The following is an 11942-nucleotide window of genomic DNA, read 5'->3' as shown; positions in this document are numbered from 1 at the left end:
TGCATGTAATTATAAATACTCTCCCCAGAGATACTATTGGAAGTCAAGTATTTAGTCTTACAGATTGTGACATACTTTCAGTAGCCTTCTAACTGGAATCCCTATCCTTGTCTCTCCAAACCATCCTCCAGTACATTAGCCAGAATGATCTTAAAATGCAGACCATCACAAGAATTGAGCACTGGCTACGTGCCAGGCACTGTGTTAAATTCTGTGCATACAAGATATCATCTACTCCTCACAACAACCCTGTCATTATCATCAATTTTCAGACAATGAAATGAGTGCAAATTGTTTTAAGTGTTTTGCTCAAGGTCATGGAAGACAGACTAGGATTGGTACCCAGGTCTGTCTGATGCCAGAGCTATGCTCTTGGCTGTATATCCGTATTGCTTGGCCCAGTGCCTTGCTAATGGTAGCAATTTTCAATATGATTATTCAATCAGGTCACTGTTAAATAATTGTTAGGCTCATTTTGATTTAAAAAATGATGATAGAATCTTGACTTTTTTTCCCCAGAAAATTAAAATTTCTCAATTGTCTAACATAGGTTATGCTTCTCTACAGTGAAATTTTGTTGAAACTTTACCTGGTAAAATGTGGGAGTAGAAGATGGGGCAATTAAAAAAAAAAGAAATCTCAGGCTTCTGGATGCATTAGCACTGGTGAAATGTGCCCCATTCTGTGATGACACTTGGTTTCGCTAACTGACAACTACTGGGCACTGTCAGCAGAAAGACTAGATTTTTTTTAGCTTTCTTAATTATGTTTTATTTATCTCTATGAGTTTTAGAAATTAAAAAATAATTCTGTCTAAATATTGTCAATTTAAAACAAAGTTCAAAAGCAAGGGGTTACGTCTCCTGCTTTAAAACCATTTTGAAGTTCTTCCCCCCTGATGTTCTCTAAACAGTATGACCAAAAAAAGTGGAAAGCTAGTTCACTAAAGCCAGAGAGACCTGCTTTGTTTCATTAAATCAACTGTGAAGATTAAGAGTTGGTTGACAACTTTTAAAAATTAGAAATCAATTTAAAGTTATACCTTGAGAATTCTCTAGCATCTTGTGTGAGCAGACCATTTGTGATGAGTCAGAAACTGGTGACTGCCTTTATAGATCATTGAGGTCCTTGCTTCTCCTTTCCTGCCATCTCCACTGTGGTGGCTTATCTTTTGCCACTTATTTTCTTCATTCACTCTCTCCTTCTTTCTCAGTATTTATTGACCTCCCATTACATGTTGGAAACTGTCTAATCATTGGGAATGACAACAAAAATAAAAGAAGATGGACTAATGGCTCCCCAAATCAGTCAGGATTATGGGAGCACAGTGTTTTGAAAAAGGACCCTTTTGGGAGTGAGCCAAATGATAGAGTAGGACTGAGAGGGTGAGGGAAGGTGAAGACCGAGTGAACCTTCAGTAAGATAGAGGTTTTTCCAGTAATCAAGGCACGGAGGACATTCTAGAGACAGGAAATACCACACGAAAAGGCACATGGGTGAGAAAAAGTTCAAGGAAAGACGGGGCTTGTATGATTGGAGCCTGGGACCTTGTGGAAAAGAGGCAAGAGCTATAGAGGGAAGCAGAAGCCAGATCCAGAAGGGGCTTCCATCCTTGCAATTTCTCCATCATTCTGTGGATAGTGAACCAGGCAGCTGAATAGATTATAGCAGGGTTTATAACTATGGCTAAGGCAGCTACCATCTTCCCCCATGACCCATACATTTTCTAGTTGGCTTTCACTTCTTGAGTATTTTAACCCTGTAAGGGTTATTACAACCTTTAGGTCTCTTTAGTAAACAGTTTCCATTATTTGGTATGCTAGGCTCCTGGCCCAGTGACACTCTGAGCACCTTCTCAGAGTGATCCAGGCACACTGAGGCCATTGGCACAAATGTGAGGAGACTACTTGGATAAGTTGAACAAGTTCAACAAAAAGTCTGCAATCTTGAAGAAGACAATGTATAAAAATTGAAGCTTTAGGGACACCCAGGTGGCTCAGTCAGTTAAGTATCCAACCATTGATTTCGGCTCAGGTCATGATCCTAGTGTTGTAGGATAAGCGCCAAGTCAGGCTCGGTACTGAATGTGAAGCCTGCTTAAGATTCTCTCTCTCTCTCTCTCTCTCTCTCTCTCTCTCTCTCTCTCTCTCTGGCCCATCCCCCCAACCCCGGCCTCAAATTTGAAAAAAATTGAGGCTTTACTAAGGAGAAAATTAAAATCCATGGTTTACTAAAACAAGTATGCTTTGAATTTATGTACTCAACAAGAACTCCTTCCTCTTGCATGAGAAAATAAACTTTCTATTGCTCACTCACAAACCTCCTAATTGTTTAGCATACAGAATTATCTACAGTCAATTTAGATGAAGCAGCAAAGAAAATTTAAAGATTGATTTGTTAGTGAATGTCATATAGTAAATCTCTACCAAATGTACTAAATTTATGAGGAAATTAGAGCTCACTGGTTGAAGTTATTTTATCAAATGTCATATACCAACCATATCTAAATTTTTTTCTTCAGGTCCAATTAGCAGAATTTCTAGATAATTTACAAGAAAAGTCCCTGAGGATTGAAGCCTTTGTTAGTGAGATAGAATCTTTTTTTAATACCATCGAGGTAAGTCACCATAACCCTTTTACTTTGACCTGGTTTGTTCATGTCATTATAAGGAAAGAATTCTGAGCCAGAACAATCTGAATTAGGGATTGTGTATGCATATGTGGTTTGCCATTGTTGGTTTTGTTCCATTAAAAGTGAAGGTCCTCGGGGCTCCTGGGTGGCACAGTCGGTTAAGCGTCTGACTTCAGCCAGGTCACGATCTAGCGGTCCGTGAGTTCGAGCCCCGCGTCGGGCTCTGGGCTGATGGCTCTGAGCCTGGAGCCTGTTTCCGATTCTGTGTCTCCCTCTCTCTCTCTGCCCCTCCCCCGTTCATGCTCTGTCTCTCTCTGTCCCAAAAATAAATAAATGTTGAAAAAAAAATTTTATAAAAAAAAAAGTGAAGGTCCTCAAAGCCTTCCATCTGTGTGTAATCAGTGAAACTACTTCCTTTCCAAGGATAAACGACTTGTCCTTAAAAACATATACACATTTATTAGGTGCTTACGATGACAGGGCAAATGCTTTGCATGCTTTATCCAATGTAATCCTTACAATAACCATATGAAACAGGTGTTATTAATTTGTTCCCATTTTCTAGGTAAGGAACTGAAACTTAGAGTTAAGTATATTACCCAAGGTCATAGTAAGTTCATAGTAAGTTGAGAGTCAAAATTTAAATTCAGATCTGAGCTCTTAACTTGCTCCACTATCCTGTCTTTCATTGGTTAGCTCTGCAGAAATGCTTGATGTCCAGTGCCCAGGACAAATGCGTGTCTCTCATAGTACCACTATCTGGATGAATTTATGCCCTCCTAGCTGTTGGCCCCTGCTCCCTCCTCAGTGGAGGCAGGGGTGGGGGGCCATCTCCATCCATATGCAGAAATGGCCCAGATATCCTCACTTGTCAATCAGACGTGGCAGAGGGCTGCTGCAGAAGGCTGGTGCCCACGTTCCCTATCATGAGGGCAACTCTCACCCTAGTTTGCTTGAGAAGAGTCTCCTTAACTCCTGTTTTAGATCAGTTAACACCTGCTAATTATTTCGAATGCCCCCACCAAGTATCCATTTTAGACAATAAATTATATGATCACCTTATCACTAGCCCCGTAGTGAGAACCACTATATCCAGTGGGTATCTGGATTTGCCAGATGGGCAATAAACTTTCTCTTACTGTGGTGGAAGCTGTCCCCCTCCCTGGAGAGCACTTGTGAATGTAGTGCCCTGTCCAGTATCTTGCTTCTCCCTTCCTCACACAAGAATTTTCATGGAATGGTGAAAATGGCACTAAACGAAGGTCAGGGATCTTCATTCATTCACTGTGACGCCATCTTCAAGTTTTATCCTGTGGAAATGCAAGTAGGCAAGCCTTCCACACAAATATCTTTTTGTTTGTTTGTTTCGTTAACTAAATCCTTCTGGATAATAATCTTACAGTGAATTTTATTGCAAAGCTAACCGTGGCCAAGAGGCTAGACTGTGCCCATAATCTAAAATTCTCTTATGAAGACACCAGAGCTCAGTTCTTTAAAAGACTGGTGTTTCTCCTAAAAGAAAAGAAGCAAGACGTGCACTTTGTGATTCATTAAAAAGTGGGGTTTTTTTTGTTTGTTTTATTTGTTTTTTAGGAAAACTGTAGTAAAAATGAGAAAAAGCTAGAAGAACAGAATGAGGAGATGATGAAGAAAGTTTTAGCCCAGTATGATGAGAAAGCCCAGAGCTTTGAGGAAGTGAAGAAAAAGAAGATGGAGTTCTTACATGACCAGATGGTCCACTTTCTGCAGAGCATGGACACGGCCAAGGACACCCTGGAGAGCATCGTGAGAGAAGCAGAGGAGCTCGACGAGACTGTTTTCCTGACTGTAAGCACCAATTAAAACAGGTCTAGACACCCTCCACTTGCTCTATGCATCCAAGTCTAGTTTTTAGAATTCATCTTTCAATATTCCCCAAGATCACTTGTATCATTTATATTTCTCTGTGGGGTTTATGTAATTCTGACATTTAAAGATTATTAGGTATGCCTGATGCTTATGGAAAAGGCCCAGAAAATCCTGAAAGTCTTAACATCCAAATCTAGCTGAAGGATACATGAAAGTCAGGTCACAGCATCAACCATTCACTCTGTCACATGGATTGGTCACCTTCTAAGAGTGAAGGAAAACAGCCTGAAAGCCTTACTCATGCTATGCCTTCCCTTTGGGTGCCAGCCTGATCTCCCAGTGCCTGGCATCCTCATGCTGGCCCCTGGGGCTGTCCTCTCCACTCCTACTCCCTAATCTGAAGTGACATCTCCTAGGGACCATTCCCTCTGAGCCTCACCCAGTGGCTGAGAGTAACATGTCGGTACACTTGCAGCATGCAAAAGGACGACATAATGTGATACCTCTTTCAGGTAACACATCAGTGTTTTTACAGGGGTCCTCCTGGGGACCAGATTCCTTAATTCAAGTATCTTATGGACCGAGATTCCCCTGGGTGATTCTCAAGTTGCACCACAGAGGCAGCTCTTTGCTCTCCTAATTCCCTAGAACATTCAGTAAGTTCCTGGTTCTCCATGGAACCAGGATTGACCAGGAGTAGTGTTTTCCTGGAGGATGGTCTCACACCTAATTGTCATATTGGAGGAAAGCACCATCTTATGAAGAGTTGGGACCTCCCTTTCAAAGTTCCCCAGTCCTCCCAGCTCTTAATTGAAGTCTGGAGATAAAACAAGGAAAAATGGGATAATGTTAAGCTTTTGATATGGAGATACTTCCAGGTAGGACTAATTTGAGTAGGTTAGATATGGCATCCTCAAAGGAGAATGAAAATCTTCAGTTGCTTTATGTTTAAGGCAAAGCTTTAATCTTTTAAAATTAGGCACCTCTTGTGAAGTGTAACATTAATAAAGTTCTTTGTGTTCCCTAAGAACCTTACCTTTGTTTGATAAAAATATTTTCTCTCTAGAACAAATTGGAAAAAAGAAAGCATTTTTTTCTGCTTATGACAGTAATACATACCCATTTTTAAAAATTTGGAAAATACAGAAAAGCACAGAGAAGGTATCACCCAAAGATAACTACTGATTGCATTTTAGGTATATATCCCACATTGAACAAATAGAAGTCCTTTTTCTTGCTTTGGAGAATTCTATTCTGGAAGCTAAGCCATTTGTTAATGAGTAGAGAGGAGCAGCATAAGAATTCGTTGCTGGCCTTGCTTATCATAGAGAGTAGAGCAGAACTGGAAATTAAGCCCCTTCCATCCCTGCCCAGATCCCCCTACCTCTTCTGACCCTCATTTCCTTGCTGCTGGGGGTTATAGCCCCCAAAAGAAACAGACGGAGGGAAGATAAAAAGCTAAAAATAATGCCTTTAGAACATGCATGATCTTAAGGCTCTAGGTTGGTTTTACACTTTGTTGTTAATTAGTTTCTCTCTCTCTCTTTTTCTCTCTCCCTCTTTCTTATTACCTCGTAAGTCATTTGAGGAAATCAATGAAAGGTATATAAAACGTGGCACAATGTAGTGGCGACTGAGAATAGCATGACTGTATGCTTTATTTTTAATATTTTGATGCTTTCTAGAAAATGAGCTGCCAATTAAAAAATACATACATTGACTGAGCTACTGAATTTTCACTTTTAGACACTGTGCTTTTAAAAGCTAAATGACAGCTTTGAAAGAATATTGCATGTGCTTTAGTTAAATAACAATTATAATGTAGATTTTTAACTGCTTCCTTGAGATGTATTCTGTATTTTCAGCCTAATCTGGACCATCTTTCTTGTCATTGCATATAGAACATTTTGTAGATACTTAGACTTACTGGTTAAATATGAGCATTTGAAAGAATCATTCATTTTTGCTTTGAGTAATTTTGACTTCTGCAATCTTAATGGAATGTTCTCTCAGTTTCTCTTCAAACGACAGGCATGCATGTATCTTCTCTTTCTTCTCAGCTAATCTAAGTGAATCTTCCTCTTTTGATTGTGTTTTGTCTTTGTTGCTGCCGTTAACACTCAATCTAAGGGATTTTTGTCATTATTTTAAAAGGCAAAACACTCAACATGAAACTAGGAAATGTCTATAAAAACACGTACCATCAGATCTGTGTTTATCTTTTGGAGCATCTGATGATGAACTGCTCATACTGATCTGACACATTTTCCCTTTTGCCACAAAGCAAGACCTGAGGACTTTCCTACTAGTTGAGCCTAATGTTCTTATTATTTCTATCCCTTTGATGTACATTTTTTAAAATTGTAAATTTGGTTCAGTTTACTTCAATGGCAAATTGCAAAAGAGCATAAAGCAAAATTTAAAAAAATTACGTTTGTGTTATATTAAAACATAGAAACCTGATTTTTTTTTTAGATAATGAAAACTGCACAGATGATTCCTGCTTACCTTTAAAAACAATCTATGCAACAGAATATTGCTAATACATTTTAGGAAAATAACTTGTATGTTAGTACTGGCGTTATTCAATAAGGGTTTTTATTACAATGGCTCTGTCATAAATCAAATTACCCAGGGAGCTTTAAAAAGTGCTGACGCTTGAATTGTGCCTCTAGTGATTCTGATTTAATTGGGTTGGGATATGGCCTGGGCATTTTTAAAGCTTCTGAGGTGATTGTAATGGGCAGACAGGGTTGAGAACCTCTGGCGTATAACAATCCATCCTCCAGTGCACTGGTTCCGTAAACATGTTATGCCTGAATTACCTGTGAGGTTTGTTAAAGGAAAGCGCCTGGAGTCCCACCCCAGATCCACTGCAGGAGAAGCCAGGGTGGGATGATGGGTCTGCATGGTTACCAGTCCTCACACAGGAGTCTCAGGCACACCAGGTAGGTCTGGAAACTCATACCCAGACCTTATTTCCAGTTCTCTTTATTTTTAAAAAAAGTATACATTTCTCTAAGTATTATTGAATTTTGTCTAAAGAGTATATGGATTTTTATATTACAGTGCCATTTCATATACACTGGAAAGTGTAGATGCGTTATTTCCTTACTGATATTTCATCTACTCACTGAACATGCTGATTGGCATGAAAATTTGGTGAATAGAAAATAGCAAACACTTTGACCTTCAAAAATGCTATAGTACATTTTTATTTTTCTCAATGTTAGGATGTTAACTTGCTAATATGAATTGGCATCCATTTAATTCTAAATACCAGTTCTTTGGTTTTGTGCTTGAACTTGTTCATCTGTGTGTCCTTTTAATTAATTTTTATTTCATTGTCCAATTGACAATGGATTAATCTTTGCTACAGCCGCATGCCACCTAAAGGAGAATACACGTGGGTAACTGTTATTTTTCTTGAAGAAAAAAGACAACAAAACTTGGGATTTGGTGAAGAAACACGAGCAATTAATGAAAGCCCTTTTAGACACGCACAGGGGTGTGTGGACATGCGCACACACCTGCAAGCGGTAACTCTTGATTATTTCACCAGAAAGAAGACTCTCAGGTCCTCAAGACAACTTCTGCCTCAAAGCCTCAGTATTATTGGTGTTCTTTGCCATAATAACTGTTTATTATCTGGTTGTATTTTTTTTAACTTGTTGTTTCTTCTCCCTGCCTTCATATGATATCTCTAAAGGCAGTGCTTGTATATTAAATTATTTTTCTCAACACTGAAAACACTTAAATTAAGGAACGCTGTCAAGCATATTTAGACTCAATATTTGCATATTTTGGAAAACACATTTGCTTAGAAAATGCTGGTCTGTTAAGAAGATGCATTTACTTTTTCTCTCTCCGGTTCGCTTGTTTGTGTTACAATAATGAAAAAGAAGGAGAGGCCCAACCATTGTAGGACCTGCCCTTAAAAAGATGCTTGCTCATCCTTTCATATACAGATGTTAAAATCGAACAGGGAAGTGTGTCAGGGAAAACTCAAACATTTCATTTGTGGTATCTACAACCAGAACTTTTGCGTTACAGAAATTCTCCCACGTAGTCAGTTACATGCCTTGATTAGGCTCAGTGAATGTGCTAATCAGCACTATTCCTTAATTCAGAATCCGTCATCTCCACCCTCTGCCTCCCCAAGGCCTTCTTTTAGGCCCGTGGTGTCTTCCCTCACCCAGAGCATTGTGGGCTTCTCCCAACCCACTTCACTAATGCCTCTGGTCTGCATAGTTGCTCTGGTCCTTTCTTAGACTCATTCAGGGATATTCTTCTAAACTTCCTTTGTGAAAACACTCTTGTGGTTCTCTTTGCCTTGTGAGATAAAATGGAAACTCTTGGTAGATATGAAAGTCTTTTCACAGTCAAGCCACAAAACACCTTTCCATTTGTTCTCTGTCTTCAGTTTCCTGGTTCCCAAGGTAGCCCCTGGGTCCCTCTGGCCCCTCAGACATGCTGCACCTTTCACAGCTCTCAGCCTTTATTCAAGCTGTTCTTCTGTCTGCAACACCCTTCCTTCCTTTCCTGCCTCAGAAACTCCTATTCATTCTTTGAGACTCAGCCCAAATTTCACCTCCTCTTTGAAGCCCCTCCTGGAACCATCTCTCCTAAAATCAGATGATAGTCAATTTTATTATTTTATTATTCCTAGCACTAGTAAGCATAGTGGGCACTCTTTAAATATTTCAGTTATATTTTATGATCTTTTCCCCTCACACTGATTAAAACATTTACCAGACCTGAGATCCTGATATTCTCACCCAAATGAAAGTATCCTCTATTCATTCCAAATGTATTTGTTAAAAGCTTATTGTGTGCCAAGTAGCACAGTACAGTATGGTGGTGAACAAAACAAAGTCCTTTCCTGCATGTAGATTATATTCTGGTGAAATAGAAGGACAAAACAAATAGGTTGTGATAAGTTTGAGGAGGTAAAATTCAACAGAGTAAAGGATATTAGGGACAGGTTGTGCTGTGTGAGTAGTGTACTCTCTGAGGAGCTGACCTTTGAACAGAGATGCAGTGAGGAAGGAGCCATATAATATCTAGGAGAAGAAAGTTCCAACAGCAAGTGTAAAGGCTCAGAAGTGGATCTGTGCTACCCAAACCAAAAAGTCCACGATAGTGAAGCCAGTGGAGTTCCTCGAACCTGGCTTAATTGCTGGTATATATTTCTAGTCTCCTTTGAGCGAGATGCACAGAGGAGAGCTCCTAACGAAATTTAGGGCCCCTCATGCTAAAGTGGAACGCTTTTGCAGTCTCTCCTTCCCCCTTTTCCTCTCTTCGGAATCAACCTGTTTTATTTTTGGTTGTTTTGGTTTTTTTTTTAAAGCCCAGGTTGTACCTGAAGACAAATGCTAAGAGTTAGCATCTCCGCTAAGAGGGTCTTGAGTATATAAAAGCTGTTGACTTATAAACTGTGGTTTGTTTAGTCTTTTAAGGATTTATAGGGGCACCTGGGTGGCTCAGTTGGTTAAGCGTCTGACTTCGGCTCAGGTCATGATCTCACAGTTGGTGAATTCAAGCCCCGCGTCTGGCTGTGTGCTGACAGCTCAGAGCCTGTAGCCTGCTTCAGATTCTGTGTCTCCCTGTCTCTCCCTGCCCCTCCCCCACTCATGTGTGCACTCTCTCTCTCTCAAAATAATAAATATTAAAAAAAATTTTCTTTTTTAAATTTTTTTTTCAAAGTTTATTTATTTTTGGGACAGAGAGAGACAGAGCATGAACGGGGGAGGGGCAGAGAGAGAGGGAGACACAGAATCGGAAACAGGCTCCAGGATCTGAGCCATCAGCCCAGAGCCCGACGCGGGGCTCGAACTCACGGACCGCGAGATCGTGACCTGGTTGAAGTCGGACGCTTAACCGACTGTGCCACCCAGGCGCCCCTAAAAAAATTTTTCTAAAGAATTTATAGACTTTATCCTCCTTCACTGTTGTATCCCCAGTACCAGAACAGTGCCTGCCACATAGTAGGTGAACATAATTTTTGAAAAACTAAATAACTAGAAGCATAATAGTCAGAGTTGAGAAAAGCAAGGGCATCACAGAGTATGTGAATTTCCAGAAGGGCTGTCCACCTTTATATCCTTCTGGAAATAATCATTAGAATATAGTAATAGGACTAGTATATCAGGACTATCTGTTAGGGCTAACCATTATAATAGGACTCTCTATTAGGACTATCTATTAGGACTAAACTTATAGATGCAAAATTGAGACTGTATAACTTGATGGAATCTATCTGGTTTGGGAATATAGGTATGCAATTTCTAATATTAACCAGTTACAACCAAAGAATCCTAAGAATAAATAGATTTTAGACATATGTTTTCTAGACTTTGAAACGGTTTAACTCCTTTGTGGATACAATGCCTCAAAAAAAACCCACCACCACCACCACCAACAACTTTATTTTAAACAATTATTTTCATTTTGTATGTTAGTAATTTCTTGACTTATGTAGAAATGTTTTTCCTCCTATGGTAGGTTGCTGTCTGCAATGGAGAACACAGCTTCTTTAGAGAAAATGCCTGCTGCATTTTCATTGTTTGAACATTATGATGACAGCTCAGCAAGAAGTGACCAGATGTTAAAACAAGTGGCTGGTAGGAATTTTAATATATTAATTACCTTGTTGAAATCTGGCAGTTTTTCCTTGTTGTTTTTTTTTTTTTTTTTTTAAAGGTTTTTTTTGTTTTTTTTTTTTAAATAAATACAGTTGAAAATGTTATATTAGTTTCAGGTGTACAACAATGATTCAAAAATCCTGCACATTGCTTGCAATGTGCACCTGGGTAAGTGTATTACCATCCATCACCACACAACGTTATTACAATGTTATTGACTATGTTCCCTGTGCTGTACTTTTCATCTCTGTGACTTATTTATTTTATAAGTAGAAGTCTGTACCTCTTAATCTCCTTTACATATTTCACTCATCCCCCAAATCCCCTCCCTTCTGGCAACCACCAGTTTGTTCTCTCTATATTTATGTTTCTGTTTCTGTTTTTGTTTGTTTACTCATTCTGTTTTTTAGATTCCACACATAAATGAAATCATATGGTATTTGTCTTTCTCTGTTTGACTTCACTTCACCTAATACTTTTTAGGTTCATCCATGTTGTTGCAAATGGAAAGATTCTGTTCTTTTTTATGGCTGAGTGATATTCCATTATATGTATATCACATTCCATATATATCACATCCTCTTTATCCATTCATCTGTCAACGGGCCTTTAAATTGCTTCTATCTTGGCTATTGTAAATAATGCTGCAATAAACATAGGGGTGCATGTATCTTTTCATATTACTGTTTGTGTTTTCTTTGGGTAAATACTCAACAGTAGAATTCCTGCATCATATGGTATTTCTGTTTGTAATTTTTTGAGGAATCTCCATACTGTTTTCCACAGTGGCTGAGCCCACTTACATTTCTACCAACAGT

At 39.1% G+C, this 11942-nt stretch overlaps 1 protein-coding gene across 2 annotated transcripts in view; it reads left to right on the top strand.

Moving 5' to 3' along the window:
• CMYA5 (cardiomyopathy associated 5) overlaps window positions 1-11942 on the top strand; it is a 90888-nt gene that overhangs the window by 44237 nt on the left and 34709 nt on the right. Inside the window, exons 3-6 of one of the 2 annotated variants that reach the window (XM_040449867.1) lie at window positions 2522-2617; window positions 4226-4459; window positions 6060-6082; window positions 10985-11103. In XM_040449867.1, the coding sequence (XP_040305801.1) occupies window positions 2522-2617; window positions 4226-4459; window positions 6060-6082; window positions 10985-11103 (472 nt within the window). The remainder of the gene's footprint in view (window positions 1-2521; window positions 2618-4225; window positions 4460-6059; window positions 6083-10984; window positions 11104-11942) is intronic. The other variant, XR_005783005.1, reaches the window with a different exon arrangement.

This window comes from Herpailurus yagouaroundi, unplaced genomic scaffold, assembly GCF_014898765.1.
Source record: "Herpailurus yagouaroundi ecotype Mexico unplaced genomic scaffold, PumYag 29, whole genome shotgun sequence".
Classification (NCBI taxonomy): Eukaryota; Metazoa; Chordata; class Mammalia; order Carnivora; family Felidae; genus Herpailurus; species Herpailurus yagouaroundi.
The sequence above is the reverse complement of the archived record's forward strand: the minus strand, read 5'-3'. Positions and strand labels throughout refer to the sequence as shown.